The 20,085-nt window shown below is 40.0% G+C and overlaps 1 protein-coding gene and 1 pseudogene across 1 annotated transcript in view; both read left to right on the forward strand.

The window, feature by feature from the left end:
- The window catches only part of itfg1 (integrin alpha FG-GAP repeat containing 1), a 148,647-nt gene that overhangs the window by 93,643 nt on the left and 34,919 nt on the right, over nt 1-20,085 (forward strand). Inside the window, exons 13-14 of the mRNA XM_020941358.2 lie at nt 4,534-4,577; nt 9,402-9,480. Of these exons, the coding sequence (XP_020797017.2) occupies nt 4,534-4,577; nt 9,402-9,480 (123 nt within the window). The remainder of the gene's footprint in view (nt 1-4,533; nt 4,578-9,401; nt 9,481-20,085) is intronic.
- Nucleotides 3,133-3,249, forward strand: LOC129409320 (5S ribosomal RNA; annotated as a pseudogene).

Consider the following 20,085-nt stretch of genomic DNA (forward strand, 5'->3'; position numbering starts at 1 on the left):
TCACATTCAACATAAGTGAGGTGTCTTGTCTATGAACACAGTAGGTTTGCACAGGAATTGAACTACCAACATTTAAAGTATAGGGTGACCATTCAACAATACAAACTGGAGATACAACCTGGATGACTGAGGGATTTTATACACAATACAAACTGGAGATATTTAGCACTTTTTAGAGTATTAGCTATCTGACTTCATTCTCCAGCAGAGTACAATATTTTATGTGGTCCCTCCAACTGCCAAATATGTGTAAAGAATATATATTTGAACATTTGAGTCCAGAGAGGGTACTGCAAATGTTGTGAATCAGTTTGTACTAAAATTCAAATTAGATAGTTTGGAGAAAATTACCTAAATTGGCCTCACATATCACCCCAAAACTATTGGCAGAGCTTATTGGCCATTGGTTTCTCTGGATTTTAAAACAATCAGCATTGGAAATGGAAGAGCCAATATCAGTCAGTCTCTAATACAAACTTATATCATCATTTACCTCTGAAGAAAACTGCTGGTCATAGTCCATGTCTCACCTCTACACTACCTGAACCATTACTTTCATAACAATTAGGGCCAGACCGATGTATCGGTTTTGTAGACATGTTTCAGATTGGCTATGATATTCCGATTATTGGAAGTAATATGGATATGTCTCAAGCCCAGAACCTTTTGAATCCAGTTGCTAAGTTTGTTGGACAATCAACACTTCTATTTTTGCCACCACGTAAAAGTTATCAGATCTTGTTAGCCCAAAACTATTCAGGAAATAAACTCCAGCTAACTTCAGCTCTGTCAATTTGGACATGCCATACCTCATTTTAAAGGGCAGAACCGCCAGAATTCAGTTATTTTACAATCCATCGACTTTTGAAAAAATATTTAGTAGTTGGATTCTAATAACATTTAGTTTTCAAATAAATGGTCACATTATTATATAGTGCTTTTTTACCCTTCAAGGCTCCCAAAGCGCTTTACATCAAGGAACTGTTCATCCATTCAAACATATATTCATACACCAGTGTATGCAGAGAGATTAAATGTCTTGCCCAGGGACACAACAACACTATTCATTTGTGGGAGCTAAAATCGTAACGCCAACTTGTGGTTCAGTGGACCTGACTGTCCTACCAGTGATGTTTATGTGGAGAGCAGGATCAGAGAATGAACGCTCCACCAACTGAGTTACTTATTGTATCTTGAGACAGACTCATTGGTAGATCCCTGTAATCAAGAATAATTTTGTGAAACTATGACATTTTACGAACAATGATCTCTTCTCCAGGGTCTTGTGTTATGTTAAATTTTGTATGCATTTTACCTCTCATGTTCACAGTCCGTGCTCTCCCAAAAGAGACCACCTTCAAACAAATGACTGTCTAATCCCCTGCACTATTGATTTACAGTGTCAGTCACAGCAGTGCCGGAGCCTGACCCCACACAACATGAAATTCAAACATAATCCTTTCTCTATGATTTATTGATCAACGCTGTCCTTCGTAGATGACTTTGCTGCAGACCCTCTGATGTGTTGCTCTGCTCATAATCAAAGTGGATAGAGGTGTAATTATTCCGTTGGCAGCCAATAATGACTTCACTCAACCCCTGGGCTCTGTTACGAGACCTGTGACAAGGTTTCCATATTGTATTGCATTAGCTGCACTAGATTCCTTCATTTCAGGGTCAAAGTGTGAGGTTTATGTTGGTTTTTCTGTGTAGAGAGAAGCGAGCGATTAATCAAAGCTTTCAAATGATGGATGCGTCACGCTTTGAACGTGTGCTTGATGAAAATGTTTTAAACAGAAGTCAATACAATATTAGATAACAAACAGTCTTTTCAATATCAAATTAAGTATTTTGACTCAAGCAAGGTGTGTGTTGTCAAAACTACATAACAAGGTATTAGTTGAGTGAGTTAATTGATTCCTGCTTAAACATTAGCATGGATCAGTTTTTATTACTTTCAGAATAAAATGTTTTTTTCACAAGAACAAAATGTAATTGACTAGACAAAGATTTGTATTTCTCTAGTGTCACAGTTTTTGTTAAAGAATTAATCATTGAACTGTTATCACATCAGTTCAATGCAAGAAGTCAAGAAGTGACACTAAAATGTTTTCCGCAACTATCCATGTTTTGACAGTGGAAATTATGCCTGACTTCCCATAATAAGGCTTAATTCAGGTGGTCCACATTCGCCCTCCTACCAGTAGCTTAGCAGTTCATCGTTTCTCTGCAGTATTCACTCCTTGGAAGATGAATATCAGACACTTTGCCTGTATGAATATGTGTGATTGTGAAGCTAAAAGATTAAAATGAAAAGTTACATTTGTTATGAAATTGGACTTTTCAAAGACTTGCCAGTCATTGCAGAGCTAGTCACATTAGTATTCTGAGCTGTTTTCCGTTCTCAGGTGGTGAAATAGTGAGTAGCACCTTATGTTTAATGTGGTCAGTTGAGGTTAAAGAACACACGTTAAGTGTTTGATTGGAAGCGCATCTGAATTCACCTTCGGGCGTATACTTAATAAGCCTCAGAACATCAAAGCTGTGTTCAATTTCTTTTCAAATCAAAGCCCAGAAAGAAGAAAAATATTGAGTTTATTCTCTGTGCTTGCAAAGGCTATTTAGTAGAATAATCCATTGTACCAAATTTGGCAATGCAACGTGTGTATTCAGTATAATGTAATGTTGCTAATTGTACAAAATTGTGTCCATAAAACTTGTACAGTATGTAATTTTGAATGTACTATGAGTTACATGCAATTCATGGCCATTCAGTATTTACAATATCTGTCCTATTGTGCAGCAGTATAACAGTCTATTCACTTAATGAACTGAAATTAAGTGGTTTTAGCTTGGATTACATGAGAAGCATGGACTTCAGCAGATAACTGACAGAAACTTTCTTGAACTAAATGCTGGCTAGCAGGGGTTCCCGCAGGTTCTGAACTTATTTTCAGGCCCATCTGTACAATATCATGTGCACACATTTTCCTGTTTCTTTGACATAGAAAATGTGGTTTATGCAGTGGCAGCACATGGGGTGTGTTTGCAAAATGGTGTAGTTCAACTGCATAAAGAAAAGTCTGTTTTAATCTTTACTGCCATGGGAGAGTGTAAATGTTTAAGAACACACAATTTGGCCATACCGGCTTGTAAAAGCCTGATCCCGTCAGATTTCAGAAGCTAAGCAGGCTGGGCCTGGGTAGTACTTGGATGGGAGACCGCTGGGAATTCCAGGTGCCACAGTGGGGCGCCAGTGGCAAAAAAAACTGTCATTGTGTCCTTAGGCAAGATACTTCACTCACATTGCCTAGTATGAAAGTGGTTTGAGCGTGAGTGATGGTGGTGGTCGGATGGGCCGATGGCGCAGATTGACAGCCTCTCTTCCGTCAGTTTGCCCCAGGGCAGCTGTGGCTACAGTAGTAACTTACCACCACTGAGTGTGGAGTGACTGAATAATGAACTGTAAAGCGCTTTGGGTATCTTGAAAGGCGCTATACAAATGCTATCAATAATAATAATAATTTCAACTAGGCCCTAGTTCAAAGCACATGGCAAGTTTAGAGTATGTAGTAGATATGTTTGTGTTGTAAAAAATCTCCTCACATGAGATTGTTATTCAGATTATGTCTGTGCTTTTGGGAATACCCTAAATGTTCAATACAAGTTTTTAAGACACTTGAAAACACTCACAGAAAATCACAGAATTCAAATTAATCAGAGCACATCAACTGGATTTGTTTTAGGAGCATAGCAATTCGAAATTCAGGAGACATTTGCATAGACATTCAATGTGATTGTGAATTGTTAAATTTAAAGAGAAAATTCACTTTGAGCAAATGGTAAATGCACTAATGAAGCAGTAGAAGATCACATATTTCCATAAACAGTGCATTTATGCATTTTTACAACATGCACAAGTGACATGTGCGGTCAAAAGACCCTCACCATCAATGGGAATTCGAGTTAAACTAGCATTATTTATAATGGCCCTGGAGAATTATGCAGAGGTTCTAGTGGAGCAATCGTATTCCAAGTTTATCTCCTCACCTAAAAGCGTGAGTTCACAACTTCCAAGAATAGAAATTAGCAATATTTATCGTGTATAATATTGCACCATGCAGTGTCCAGATAAATAATCAACAATAATGTTCCCTTGAATATGTGCATTCAAAGTGACTTGTTGTTAGGTGCACACCTTATTAGCAAGTATTGGACTCCTCTGTGACTTCATCAAGCAAAACATCACATCGCCTCAGAACCATTAGTATGCTAATAAAGTCACTTTTCTAATGACTGATTAGCAATTCAGCTGATTCTGTCCCTGCTTCGCTTGTACAAACTAATCATGAATAGACGAAGTGAGCTCCTATGATGCATTTGCACATGTAAACACAATGTAATAGCATCATAATGTTCTCCATTGCATTGCATGTGTTGACAGATTGTCTTTGTTTGCATTACACATAAAGAATAAGAATACAATGCCCATATCAGTTGCCATACACTGATTTTATTTTCTTGCCTCTACAGTTCTGAGTGGCCTATGTTCCAACGAATGTCCGGAGGGCATCAAGGTAAGAAGTTGTCTTTTTTCAAATAGACTTGATTATCTTATACGCAGGGACACTTTTCACTATTAGTAAGCAAATAAGTAAGTTTAATGCCTGAGTGTGGAGCATTTCAAGCGAAGCAATAACATATCCATGGACTCAAGCAAGTGGGGGCCCCTCCACCATAAAATGACATAATGCACCATCAGGGCAACAGAAAACATTATGAAAATATTAAGATCATGGCATACCTTAAAGGGCCCATATTAGACTATTTCCTCATCTACATAATTTTGTTTCCTGGAGTTGTGTTTTGTTCCAGTCACAGAGATTTAACACACAAATCCTGCATATTTAGGATGAGTTTTTCTCTCAAACTAACATTTATTTTGCCTCTTATTATAGAATAGAAATAGTTACTTTTTGTGTTATATCTATGTATTTACGTTTTTTCTAAATTTATGTTTTATGTATTACTGTCCGAATAAACATTCATTCAGGTGATTAGGTAACATCATTATAATGTGGCAAATTTTAATTAATTTTTTTTTTTTAATGATAACATCCTTTGTGTAAGAGGTACACAGCCACACAGTAGACCTAATATATCTATAAACTAAAACAGCGGAACTCCCAATACGATCATCATAAAAGCAGTTTTTAAGAAGAGTTATTTGGGTCCTCAAATAGCATCCACACCTCCGTATCATTGCTTTGTTTAGGCCCTGGCAGGTGCTGTCATAATTATGCAGTAATAATTATATTAACACTGTAAATGTTATTCTTGCTCACACCACAAGCAAAACAAGATTACAATCTGTTAAAAAAGCTCAGAAAAGTCAAGTTTGCATTATGTTCCTTTATTTTTTAAGACTCATTTCTAAAATTTCATGTATGCAATGTGATTTGAGTGAACAGAAGGCAAGTTCCAATTCACTAACCAACTAGTAGCACCCCATATCACACTGACATGCTGCTGGGTTTGCTGGTGTTTTCTCTCCTCCTCCTCCAGCCCCTTGTTGTTGTAACTGAAAGTTTTTTTTTTTAAATTGATAACATCCTTTGTGCAAGAGGTACCTACCTAACTTGCCACACAGTAGACCTAATATATCTATAAACTAAAACAGTGGAACTCCCAATACGATCGTCATAAAAGCAGTTTTTAAGAACAGTTATTTGGGTCCTCAAATAGCGTCCACACCTTCGTATCATTGCTTTGTTTAGGCCCTGGCCTGTGCTGTCACTTTGACTTCCACATTCTCGCTTATGGGTAGCAATTCTAATAATAACAAAATCAGTGAGGCTACTGTTTTCATACAAGGATGCATAAACTACTGGAGCCTGGGTCCTTCAGCGCTGGCCCTTGGTGACTTATAATTATTCAGGGACATTTGACAGACTGTGGCTTACACTTACATAACACCCTCAGCTATTCACTCTATTCACTACCTTGAGTTGGTCTTCAAGTGGTTGATGATGTTTTGAAGGCTAAAGCACAATTTACAATTGTATTTCTTTTTAGAAAAGTGCTACCTTAAAGGACCTATATTATGCATTTTTCTAATATATTACAGTGTTGTTTCCTCATCAAAACATCCCATTGTTGTGTTTTGTTCGACTTATACATTTTTAACACACACATCCTGCAGATTTAGCCTGAGTTCTTCTCCATCTTGGGATGTCATATAGTAATACAGGAAGTGCTCCACTGTGTTTTTATACTTCATACACCTTTACTGGAATAATTTGGATAATTTCATCCCCATTCCAGGTATGTTTTTGCATTCTAATGTAGCTTAAAGCTCAAGAGTCAATTTTGCATAATGTTCCTTTATTTATTAAGACTCTTCTCTAAAATTTTGTATATGCAATGTGATTTGAGTGAACAGAAGGCAAGTCCCAATTCACTAACTGACTAGTAGCACCCCACATCACACTGACACGCTGCTGGTTTTGGTGGTGTTTTCTCTCCTCCTCCTCCAGCCCCTTGTTGTTGTAACTGAAAGGTATGATGAACGTGCCAGACGAGTGGAGCTTCGGGCTGTTTCTGCTGCTCTCCTCTTCCATCCATCAAGCCCTCCATCTTTAAATCCCTCCCTGTACCACTCTTACTGTGCCTTCCACTCAGCAGCACACTCCAGTTCAGAAGAAAATGGTTCACGCAGTCTGAGTTGGAAAGGCACTAGCTGTTGATAAAAAAATGAAAACCTATTTTTTTTCTACTTGAAAAACTAGCAAAATATATCTTTAAGAAATGTTGGTGTGCAATTAATAAACTGTAACTATATTTGCACATTGCCTAGAATGAATTTATAGATTCAGCTTTTGCTTGGACTGTAAAATGTTGCTCATAATACAAAAGGAAAGGAAATCTTCCTCACAATTAGCCTTGGTTTTCAGAATGATGAAAAGTTATGACCGTTACCATACTAATCCAATTCAATTCAATTGCTTTATTTCCATTGTTATATAAAATCACAATGAAATTTCGTTAGAGCATCACAAACAAACCGCATAGTATGTTGAAAGGAAGTGCATACTAGTGCAAAACCCTCACCATATAACACCCATTATGTAAACATTAGCACACAGCAATAGTAATATCAGCACAGGCACAAAATATGATAAACAGTAACCGTCCTACCAGCAGCAAAGGGCCATATCAACAAACCAAAAGAACTGGGACATCCAGGACAGGGGACAACTGGTCAGATTGTGTATTTTAAATGTACTTTTGCAATAATCAACAATTCAAAACTAAATATTGTATATTTTGAATGGTCAACTATAACTGATTAAAGATACTATATTATGCAACATTGACTCTTATGAGCTTTAAGCCATGTTATAATGTTGTTATCTCATCAAAAATATACTTGGAGTGGTGTTTTTTGAAGTGAAGAGCTACCTTTACCTTTTTTTTTCAGTAGTGCCAGTCAATTTGAGGACTGACATTTTCCAAATGATTCTAGCCAAGGTCTGTCTATACAGACTTTACAAACACAGTGGAGCACGCCCTGTATTACTTCCTGACATTACAAAGTGGACCAGAGTTTTCTGTTTCTGTTTCTGAAAGGAGTACTCAGCCCAATTATGCAGGATTTGTGTGTTAAACATGTGTGAATGAAGCTTAACACAACTCCAGCTTTGTTTGTGATATGGAAACAACATAACACAGATCAGAAAATAGTGTAATATATCAGTTCACATTTAATTCACTTTTAAAAGTGCACTATCAGTGTATGTAAGGCGATGATTTAGGACAGTTATAACCTATTTATGAATTATTTCAAGTGATAAAAACAAAAATTTTGATGGTAAAATAATGTCTCCTATGTCCTACGTTTATTTCATTGTTGTCCCCTGTTGTCAGGGTTTTGCATGTTTTTTTGTTTTTTTTTACATGGTTTTACATGGTTTTCCATGGTTCACAGCGTCTCTCTCCTCAAATGAAACGTAAAGTTAAATCAAAACAAGTTTATATCTGTTATGGCAACACACAGGCATTCCACGGTTGCCAGTAGTTGCATATATAAACCCCAAAATTAGAATTTTCTGCCATTCTGCCTCTGCGCTCTGAAACGGAAGTCACATTTCACCGTCCGAAAAAAAAAACATTTCACCGTCTGAAGCTAAGCTAAGCTAACAGCTAATAGCATTTACTTTTCAGTAGAACCTGAACTGATCATCCAACCACCTGAGCTCTCACATGCCCCGGGTCAGATTACTTTACCTTTTTAGGACACTCTGCAGTTAATTTATTTCATAAAAATACTAAATATTTTTGGTCTAATGCTAGTAGTAGTAAGCTAACTAACTTAGCTGTGACAGTCAATGTTGTCACTGATGTCCATGAAAATTGGGTAAAATAGCCACAAATTGTACTAAAATAAGAGATTTTTCTTAAAAAAAAAATAATAATAATAATTCTCAAGTCTAAGTAAAAGTATTTGGGGAAACTACTCTTCAAGTAACTTAAGTTAAAAGTAACTGGAAGAAACATCTGATTTGTCATTTAAAGTTAATGCAATTGCGAGGATGAAACATGAAATAGTACTCATGTGTGGTATTTTCACAGTGAGAAGAAAGTACAATACCTGTAAATAGTGACTCAAGTTAATGTATTAAGTCATAATACATTATGTCATTGTAATACTTGTGCCACCTGCCCTGTGCCATTAACTGTTCTGGTGGAATTTTTGCCACCAACTTGTCTCCATGGAGATCACATTGCTTAACTTGAAGTGTTCTACGGTATGGCATTAAACAAATCTATCTTATACTTATTTTTCATTGCTATCATCTATTTCATCTCAAAAAAACAAAACAAAATGTAGTTACTTTGAGTGAGATCGCCTCTCCACAGATCTAACCTGTAATTTGGTCTGGTGGCTTCATACTGTGGAATATTCTAGGAAAAGAAACAACAATAGCAGCTAAGCTTTAAATTTAATTTCACTGTTTTAATTTCAAGATTTTCCCCTCACTTTGAGAATATTAAAATTGACTAGAAGGAAGTGCTAAGCCAAACATGTACAGATTTCCTTATTCATAATGATGACATAAGACTCTTGTGTGACCACCCACGTCCCATCCTCACCACGCAACCCAGTCACATTAAATCTAGCTAGGTCAGACATTTTCCCGTCACATTCTAAAAAATATAACCCAAAAAAACAGAACTCAAGGTCGTGGTGGTGACGTGCTTGTCACTGTTTTATGTGTTTTCCTTTTCAACCGTGCCCACCAGTGTGTCCCTGTCTTCCCGCTCTCTGTTGCTGATGGACAAGTGATTTTTAAAATGTCAAAGAGCTCACTTTGTTTTGCTTTGTCGCTTGCATTTCACAGCCATTCGGTGTTAACCAGCCTGGCCCGTATGTCATGTACACTACAGTGGACTCAAACGGCAACCAGAAAAATGCCTCAGGTAAGTCTCTCCTAAGTGCACACCAACACTTTTACCTGTCATTTTAGCATCTTCATTTTCAGGCCACCATTTTACATCAGTCTAAACACTTGCCTTCTGTCATTTCTCTTGGAGTGAACATTTTAAACCAAGTACAGTTTTTCGTTCATATATCCATGTCAAATTTATTAATAACTTACCTTCAGAACACTGACAGCTGTCCTCTGTCTAGCTGACAACTCCAGCTTTGTTTGGGGAGATCATAGGGCGGAAAAAAAGTCTGAGAAGCGAAATATTGATTTTAGTTTATTTATTTTTAGTACAAGAAAATGGCCTGAAAGACACAGTGTAGCAGGAGAAAGGGCGACTGAGGAAAAGTCCTTCCAGAGAGCGCCCGAGGTGAAGAAAAGATAAATCAGTTTGATTAGAGGCTAATGCCCAACCTGTGTCATTGAAAGCATTGTTTCTTGTTTTATGGACTGTGTTGTATTATTCTAGGTCCTTGTTGAGCTAAATTACATGTGTTCTGCATTAAATCATTTCTGAAGAACATTTTAATTTAAAATGCACTTTTAGATTTACTTCACCTAGAGCATACCAAATATACCTATAAATAAATTAGAAAAATGAATTTAACAGTATACACTCACTTTAACTTATGATGAACGTAAAACAAATATGTAGTTATTATGCTTTAAAATATGTTGTCATCTTCTTGCTAAGGCTTTCAAACTAATTTCAGTTTAGAATAAGCACTATTGATTCTTCTTGTAATAGTTTTTACACATTTGTTTTTCTTAAACCATAAAATACTCTTTGAAATTTAAATGGTCTGTACCAGATTTTTCCATTAGCAAAATTTGTCTTGCTCCATGTAGAAATAGATTGTATAAGCAACACTTGAGGTCAGTATATATGTCCGCTGTCTGCATCTATTGTCTGATAATCAGGAGGTGTGTGTTAACATGTTAGCAGTTGGTAGCTTTACCATCACAGTAAAACTGTGCACTGGTCTCTGAGAGTTGAGAAGATGCTCAGAAATGCATAAGTGAGAAATAACTACAGAAAACTGTTTTAAATAAACTAGTTCTGTTTTTCACAATTTAAGACCGTAAAAATCAGGTACAGCACCTTTGAATAGTGAAGAACTCTCATTTGGATTCAAGCGTTAAACAAGTACTATTCCAGCCTATGCCAGTAACTTTCATGATCATCTTGGTCTCATCTTGAAAAAAATTATTATAGTAGACTAAAAGTAGAGAAGAGTATTTGATAAGGGTATTATAAACAAAATAGAGTGCCAAGGAAGGAAAATGTCAATTAAAATCCATGTAATTGCAAAATCTTAGTGCAGACACTTCTAAGGAAATTAAGTCTTACAAATGCACAGTATAAAACAGGAAACTACAGCAAGGAAAAAAACAAACTTCCAATACTTTAATGAAGGTATACACAACACAATTACACATGAATGAAAATACTCATATTGACTTATTTTCTTTTTTGTCAGCATACATATAATAATAGCCATTTCCTCATTTACAGATTGCAGCTAACAATATGATCAATGCAGGAAAGATCCCTATCTGTTTCTCTTCCTAATATTGATATAATGATTGTCTTCATGGTTTACCATTGGCTTTGTTAGCAACCATGACTCATAGCTTCATGGCGTCAGTAAGCCGTGTTACACGCTATGAAATCCTGGCTTGAGTATTTGATGGGAAAAACCTTCAACTCTCCTGTCTTCAACTGTTCAGCCCGATGGATAGATTGATATTTTCAGAGACACATGGATGCGGCGTGGAGGCTGTCCGTATTAGCCACAGTTAACCCAGTTGATGTTGCATTGTGGGAAGGACAGAGAGCATGGCTGAGGACAAGATGCGCTGACAGCCCCGGGTCACGGATATATATAGTTCACGTGTCACTTCGCATTGTTCCATTTTCCCCGTACACGCCCGCTTCCAGTATACACATGTTTGCCCAATGAGCACATTGTCATTATTTCACCACCATTAGACATGTGCTGGCCAAACTGCTAAGAACAAATCTCCCAAAGGCTGCTCTTTTCAATTAGATACAGTGGCTAAAATCAGAGCTTGCGAGATTTGAACAGTAAATGTGTGCCGCCATTTAGTCATCAAGAGTTTTATTCCTTTTGAGCACACTCCACTGGTTCTAAATGTGCGGTTAAATGGGCATCAAGTGCTGCAGTAGAGAAGAGGAGAGGGAGAGAGGGGGAGGCAGTGAGGGGGCTACTGGCACCTGCACCCATTACACAGCTCTCACTGTAGGACTGCTCTGTGAGTAGGAGGCGAATGATGGCCCAAAATGTCAGATGCTATGGAGACTGCGTGGTATGTATCATAGATCAATCTAAGAAAAATTACAAGACAGGAAAATGGATTGTGCATGGTGTTAAGGACTAATGTAATTTAGCATGACCACGTGTCCACTGTAGCATCTTTACCTACATGATTTTGAGTAACTTTATTCTTGTGATTACTTAGATTTCATGCTTTACTCGGAGTATGAATGGGGTCTCTGTCAGTTAGTGCAGTGCTTCCAGTTTGCATCCATAAAATAGTTAGAATAGACTCTTGCCCACTTGAATCACAAAGGTTCTTAGAAAATGCATTGAGCACTCCATAAAATAGAAAAGGTGAGGACTTTTGACAGTTCTTTCTTGCCCGTTGCTTCTAGTCTGACGATGATGGTTCTGACATTTTGCCCACTCGTCCACTGCTGTTTTTTGTTGAGTGCCGACTCGTCTCCAGCTGTGTTTCCTTAAAAAGCCTTTGCTCATATATTTAACATTAGAATGGTATATGAGGGTGCCCATTATGACTTTCTTATTTTCTGGCATGCGTCTGACCAGATTGCACTGAGAGGAGAGGAGGAGGAAGAGAGTGAGGTAGCCAAAGGCTTCGCCGGCACAACTCCCCAGACCCCTCATTTAACAGCAGCAAAGTGCTGCCAGGGAGCCTGCTGCCGTGCATGTGTGTGTCTGCCCGCGTGCACGCACTGATTTAAAGTGTATTTATTCTGTAGCTTGTAGCTCGGGGAACAGCCAGAGAGACTGCCAGAGATGAGCAATGATGGTGCACACACAAACATACACACAACACACACACAACACATCCACAGCACAACGTCTGGGGCTCTCCACTGGGGCCCTGCGATCTTCACTTACCCTTCACCCTCCTGAATGGAGCCGAATACTGGAAAGCACAGATTATAATGCTCTGAGAAATAGAGACAAGGACCAAGGAGGAATGAAACGGGGTGAACAGGGTTAGTGTGGGAAAAACTGTACGAAGGCTACAGGAATACTGTGAGACAACAGAGCACTTTATGGAAACAGCAAGAGCAGAATGTAGAAGAAAGAACCAAACATGAAGAGATGAGGGCAGAGGGGATGGAGACGAGATAACAGTGCTGTAGCGTGCAGAACTGTTGAGGATACAGCGAATGGTGAGACTGATTTACACTCTAGAATGTGGCACCTCTGTCAAGAACAAAAGAACACATGTCACAAGCATGTTTAGTTCATTAAATAGTTTTTTTCATGATTACCAAGTATTTTTATCCTAGACTATTCTCTAAACGTGTGTGTTATGTCCCCTATGTCCAACAAGGGACACAACGTGTACAAAACAACCCTTGAGGCAAAGTCAGTTTGGCAGACTTTTTATTTGACAGCCAAACATTCATTAAAGTGCACAAAAAATGAACAAAAGGTTGGTGGGAGGAGGCGTGGGCCAGTTGTGCCAAATCAACAAACAAAAAGGTATACCAAAACAGGCCCTAACTGAAAACTAGGCTACAAAAAGGAAAGAAATCAAAAGCCTAGCCTACCTGGTCTAAAAAAGAGAATTTGGAAAACTCAAAACAACAAAGGTGGCAACAACTGATAACTAGTGTCTAACAACAAAAATCTACGTGGTGTGAAATGTACAGGGATCCCCAAACTTACCTAACGAATCCTCCCAACCAAACAAACCTGGGCTAGCAGCCATATACACGGAGGGAGAGAGAGAGAGAAAGAGGCAGCACACAACTCCTTTTAAACAGCCCTCTCCACTCTGATTGGCAGCCAGCTGGCCAATCAGCTCCAGTTCCGGTCACACCCACAGCACCTGAACACACAGGGCAGAGGAGAGAGCAGTACACAAACAAAACAAATGCCTGCATGTAACACCCCCACCCTTATAAATTCAAACGTAGTTTGAATGCTTTTTACTAGGGATCTTGATAAAGCATCGGCAACTATGTTTTCAGATCCTTTTTTATGTTTAATTTCTAGATTATAATTTTGCAGGATCAGTGACCATCTCATGGGGCGCTGATTGTTGTTGTACATTCTTGAAAGAAATGTAAGGGGATTATGATCAGTGAATACTGTGATGGGCTGGGGACCAGAATTAAGATAGACTTCGAAGTGTTGCACTGCAAACAATAAGGCTAGGGTTTCCTTCTCAACAGTAGAGTACTTTAACTGATGTTTGTCAAATTTGCAGGAGAAATAACTTACAGGATGATCGATGCCTTGATCATCTTCTTGGAGAAGGACAGCTCCAGCTCCACCATGCTAGCATCCACCTCCAGTTTGAATGGACGCTGGAAGTCTGGAGCAGACAAAACAGGGGTGCAACACAGAATAGCTTTTAAGCTTTCAAAAGATTTTTGACACTCATCGGACCAAATGAAGGGCTTAGCGGGGCTTGTGAGAGCAGTCAAAGGCGCTGCTACTGAGGAGAAGTTCTTACAGAACCGGCGATAGTATCCAGCCATGCCTAGGAAGCGGCGCAACTCCCTTCTTGCTGTAGGCGTAGGGAAGGTAATGATGGCTGCGATTTTAGCTTCCACTGGGCACACTTTTCCACCGCCAACCTGCTGACCAAGATATTGTACAGTGCCTTGTCCAAATTCACATTTGGCAAGATTAAGGGTTAGTGATGCAGCAGACAGTCTTTTAAAAACTTCCCTCAGGGTTGCTATATGACCAGCCCAATCATTGGTATACACAACAATATCATCCAAATATGCTCTGCAGTTTGGTACGCCTCCCAACACTTTATTTACCAACCTCTGTAAAGTGGCCGGGGCATTGCAGAGTCCAAATGGCATGACTGTGTACTGGAGGAAGTAATCTGGGGTCACAAAAGCTGAAATATCAGAGGCGCGGGGGGTTAACGGAACTTGCCAATATCCCTTTAACATGTCGAGTTTACTCACGTAGGTCGCGGGACCTATTTCATCAATACAGTCATCAATAAGTGGCAGAGGATGAGCATCTGGTACAGTTACAGCATTGACCTTTCTGAAATCTGTACAAAACCTGGGGCTCCCATCAGCTTTTGTATCAAGGAGACAAGGAGAACTCCAGGGACTTGAGCTGGGCACAGCAAGTCCATTTTGTATTAAGTACTCAGCTTCCTTTTTCATAATTTCCCTCTTAGCTGGACTGACCCGATAAGCATGCTGCTTAATTGGTGAAGGGTTAGTCAGGACAATATCATGTGATATAACTGATGTTTGAGAGGGAATGTCACTGAATAGTTTGAGAAAGTCCAATATAAGTTGTGTGATGTCATCACCTTTATCATTGGGAAGTTTTGACAGATAGCTGGACAGATTTGTCAGTATTTGGCTGTTGCTGAGCTTAGCTCCTTGGGGTGTGGCACTCTGCATTAGTAGGCCATCTTCAGGATCTGAGGAGCTCACCTTTGTGAATGCAGCAACAGTGGAAGGAATCTTGTCAACATAGGGACTGGCCGGTTCAGGTTGGTCACTCCGAGCATGGTAGAGTTTCAGCATATTCACGTGGCAAACTCTGGAGCGCCGCCTCCGGTCCGGTGTGTGAATGACATAGTTGGTGTCGCTCAGTTTCTTGTCTGCAACATAGGGACCAGAAAATTTAGTAGAGAGTGAAGAGCCAGGTATAGGTAAAAGAAGCAGAACTTTGTCACCAGGCTGGAACGTATGGACAACTGCTTTTTTATCAAAATTCCTCTTCATTTTGGTCTGAGAGGAGGCCAGAGCTTCTTTAACCAAAGAGCAGGCTCTTTTTAAACGCCCTCTGAGTGTAGAGACATATTCAGAAATGTTTTTAACTGTTTTTGTAGGAGTAATGAGCTGTTCTTTGAGAATTTTCAATGGGCCTCTGACTTCATGTCCGAAGACTAGCTGTGCTGGACTGAAGCCTAATGATTCTTGTACAGCTTCTCTAGCAGCAAAGAGCACCAGTGGGACCCCATCATCCCAATCCTTTTGCGACTCAAAGCAGTGCTTTCTCAGCATCGATTTCATAGTCTGATGGAATCTTTCAAGTGCACCTTGACTTTCAGGATGGTATGGACTGGAGGTGACATGTTTGATTCCCAAAGCGTGCAGAGCATGGGCGAAAACTTTGGATTTAAAATTGGTACCTTGATCCGTTTGGACAACCTTTGGCAACCCAAATGTAGAGAAGAACTTTACCAGAGCCTTGGTGATGACAGGAGAGGTGATTTTCCTCAGGGGTACTGCTTCAGGGTACCTGGTGGAGGCACACATAATGGTGAGCAAAAACTGATTTCCGGTTTTAGTTCTTGGTAACGGCCCCACACAATCAATAATGACTTTTTCAAATGGCTCACCCATCACCGGTATTGGACACAGTGGTGCAGGAGGAATCATCTGGTTAGGCTTTCCGGCCATTTGGCAAACATGACATGTTCGACAGTGTTTAACAACATCCGACTTTAGTCCAGGCCAGAAGAAATGCTTTAGTACCCGGTTGTAGGTTTTAGTGACACCCATATGTCTGGAGCATGGGTGGTCATGGGCTAAAGACAACACTTGGGCACGATAAACTGTGGGCACTACAACTTGATAAGTGACATGTTCACCTTCAGTTCCGGTGGCCTCACTGTTCCAACGACGCATGAGCAGGCCATCATCCAGTATATATGCCACTCTGCTCTTTGTGGCTCCTTCCTGTTCAACAACAGAGAAACAGTTTAATAGTGTCTTGTCACCTTTCTGTGCCGTGATGAACTCCGCTCTTGTGGCTGGTAGTTTAACTGTACCCATGGGAGCTGGACATTTTTCCTCAGCTGTATTGTCATGCTCAGTGTGGTAACCGTTCTCCTCAACCAGAAAACTGTCAGATAAGTACACAACATCATTTCGGGCTTGAGACCTTGTGACAGCACATTCAGGGAACACATCAGTATGGTCAGATTCTGTGCTTTGGTCAGGCCTCTCCACCACCTCTGGTACGGGGGACACTTTACCTCCTGCCAGATCATTACCCAAGATGAAATCAACACCTTTAATTAGCAAGGCAGGGAGGACAGCAACTTTGAAATGTCCTTTTACTAGTGCAAAATTGACATAAATGTTGTGTAGCAGGGCAGGAATAAAACTCATCCCCACTCCCTGGACAATAGCACTAGTATGACATGAAGTTTGATCTGATAGGGGGAGAATTCCCGCTCTGATTATGGACTGAGAACCCCCTGTATCTCGTAGTACAGTCACTGGATATTTGTCATTATTTTCTGTGACTGAGACATAACCCTCTGAAATGAATGGTTTGAAACAGGAGTCAGCTTCTGAGTTTGTACTGTGTGAAACTTCAGTGACTGGGCATGTAATGTTGTTCACCAAACCAACACCTTTTGACTGTGATGGGTGTGGCTGCAGCAGTCTACGCTTTCGTGACAAACAATCAGCAATTACATGACCTTTTTTGTGACAGTAGTAGCACTCACGCTCCTCACGTGGAGGGGACTTTGAAGTTTTGGTCGTGTTCGGTGCAGCTTTGTCAGTACCAAATGTTAGGGGACGGGCCACTCTGTCTGCTCGTGAAGAAGAGACAAACACATTTTTATGGGTTAGTACAAACTCATCAGCGAGTACAGCCGCTTTAGACAATGTGGTCACTTTCTGTTAGAGACATTTTCTCAGGAAGTGCATTTTTGAAATCTTCCAGTAATATTAGTTGACGAAGGGACAGTCCTTTTTCTCTGGCAAACTCCACAAATGTTTGACCACTGGCCTTCTTGTGGTTCCTAAATTTCTGCCTGTAGGCTTCCGGAACCAGTTCATATGCACGTAAAATGGACCCCTTTAATACATCATAGTTTAAACTCTCATCTAAGGAGAGGGAGGAGACAACTTCTTGAGCTTTACCGACTAATTTACACTGCAGAAGTATGGGCCACATGTCTCTAGGCCATTCCAGAGCAGTAGCAATTCTCTCAAATGCACTGAAATATGCATCAACTTCGGTTTCTCTGAATGTGGGAACCAGTGCAATGTTTTTAGTGACATCAAATGAATGTTTGGAAGGCCCCTTTTCAGGTTGTAATGGAAATGTAGATTTATCAGTTTTCACACTGCCAGCATAGCCTCCAAATCAAGTTGCTTTAGTTTAACTTCTTTTTCAGCTTCTATTTCAAGTCTGCGTACCTGTAGTCGGAGCTCATTCTCAGCTTTACGCATTTTCTCCTTCTCCTCCGCTTCTAGTTGAAGACGAGCCAGGCGAAGCTTCAGCTTTGCAGTAGAACTGACTTTTCCCTGTGCTTTTCCAGCAGACATAGGTTCAGCATATTCGTCCTCATCTGGAGAGAAAGACTCAAAACGAGGAAGAGTTGGTGGGGGGCTTAGATTTTTCCCCCTCACCCTCACTGGAGTAGCTTCTGCAACTTCCTCACTTTTAGCTTCAGGAACAATTTCATGTTCATCATCCATTTCCCTTGTATCATTACTGGCATGCTCACTTTGTGGGTTTACAGGGTCACCTAGGCAAACAGGAGCAAGAACTTTTAGTTCAATTAATTTCTCAATAACCCTACACTTGATCTCTCTTTTAACATCCTGCCTCTGAACATGAATGTTATAGTGAGCTGCAATACACAACAGGTCGTCTTTGCGACATTTCTCAAGTATTTCATGACTGGGATTATCATTGAAATCTTGTAAATCAAAACCCATGATTGCTCTCTCTCTCTCTAGACAGAATGACAATGACTCAAGGATTGTTTTATAGATCGTTATATCCCGGACGAGCCCCCACTTTGTTATGTCCCCTATGTCCAACAAGGGACACAACGTGTACAAAACAACCCTTGAGGCAAAGTCAGTTTGGCAAACTTTTTATTTGACAGCCAAACATTCATTAAAGTGCACAAAAAATGAACAAAAGGTTGGTGGGAGGAGGCGTGGGCCAGTTGTGCCAAATCAGCAAACAAAAAGGTATACCAAAACAGGCCCTAACTGAAAACTAGGCTACAAAAAGGAAAGAAATCAAAAGCCTAGCCTACCTGGTCTAAAAAAGAGAATTTGGAAAACTCAAAACAACAAAGGTGGCAACAACTGATAACTAGTGTGTCTAACAACAAAAATCTATGTGGTGTGAAATGTACAGGGATCCCCAAACTTACCTAACCAGTCCTCCCAACCAAACAAACCTGGGCTAGCAGCCATATACACGGAGGGAGAGAGAGAGAAAGAGGCAGCACACAGCTCCTTTTAAACAGCCCTCTCCACTCTGATCGGCAGCCAGCTGGCCAATCAGCTCCAGTTCCGGTCACACCCACAGCACCTGAACACACAGGGCAGAGGAGAGAGCAGTACACAAACAAAACAAATGCCTGCATGTAACAGTGTGTTTTTGCTGGAACTAAATCAACCTAAATGTGTAAATGCTAAAAAGACAGCTTCAATTTATGACTACATTGTTTTCTTAGCAGATTGTCCCAGCTGTCAGCCATTATCAATGTATTTATTAAGACGTATTTTTTGTCATTCATCTTACAGCTCCACAAGTGCCGTAAAACACACTGCAATGTCATTCGGAGGCCATCTATTCATTACAGCCTCACATAAGCACATTACTGCGATAATACCACCCTGATATCTGACAGCTAAAGGTCAACAAGCTCACACTCTCTACCAGTGTATGTGCCTTTACCTGCGCAGGTGTGGACCGCTCATCATTCATACGCGCATGTGGGTTAGCTTGTGCAATACGTCTACAACATACGGCATTTGGGTCGTCTCCACACGACCTTGCGTTTTGTGCCCATACCCAACAGTTTTGCGGCCAGGCTCTTACTAAGCAGGGCTGGATGGATGAGCGCTGGCCATGGTTTTGACAACACCACACCTCATTATCAGCTGACGCCTGCTGGGAGAGCGAGGGAGGGCAGAGGGAGGCATAGAGAGGCAGGTGTGGCGCTAGCTTGAATGGTTACGCTACGCTAATTAGCTAGTAAACGCAAACTCTGCTCTATATAGGGTCATAAACGTTGCAGGAATTAAATGGGAAAGCAAAGAACAAGGTGGCCCTGAAAGTTACCGTAAAGCCAAGAGTAGCTATTTTGAAAAGTTGGTGTTACTGGGTCTTTGGTTTTTCAAAGAGAAGTCTAAGAATAGTTTGGTGGTATAAACTTCCTGGAATGAAGAATGTGAGGTGAAATTCAGGATTCAGAAGACAGCTCAAGACACTCACTTTTTCTGTCAAAAAAGTAACTGTTGAATGTTTAGCAAAACCTGGAAACTGTTCTAAACATTTTTAAACTGTTTTTTGTCAGTCACATGAAGTTCCAACAGTGTAAATACTCTTTATTT

Source organism: Boleophthalmus pectinirostris, unplaced genomic scaffold (assembly GCF_026225935.1).
Source record: "Boleophthalmus pectinirostris isolate CB_2022bp ecotype Guang Dong unplaced genomic scaffold, ASM2622593v1 HiC_scaffold_19, whole genome shotgun sequence".
Taxonomy (NCBI): domain Eukaryota; kingdom Metazoa; phylum Chordata; class Actinopteri; order Gobiiformes; family Gobiidae; genus Boleophthalmus; species Boleophthalmus pectinirostris.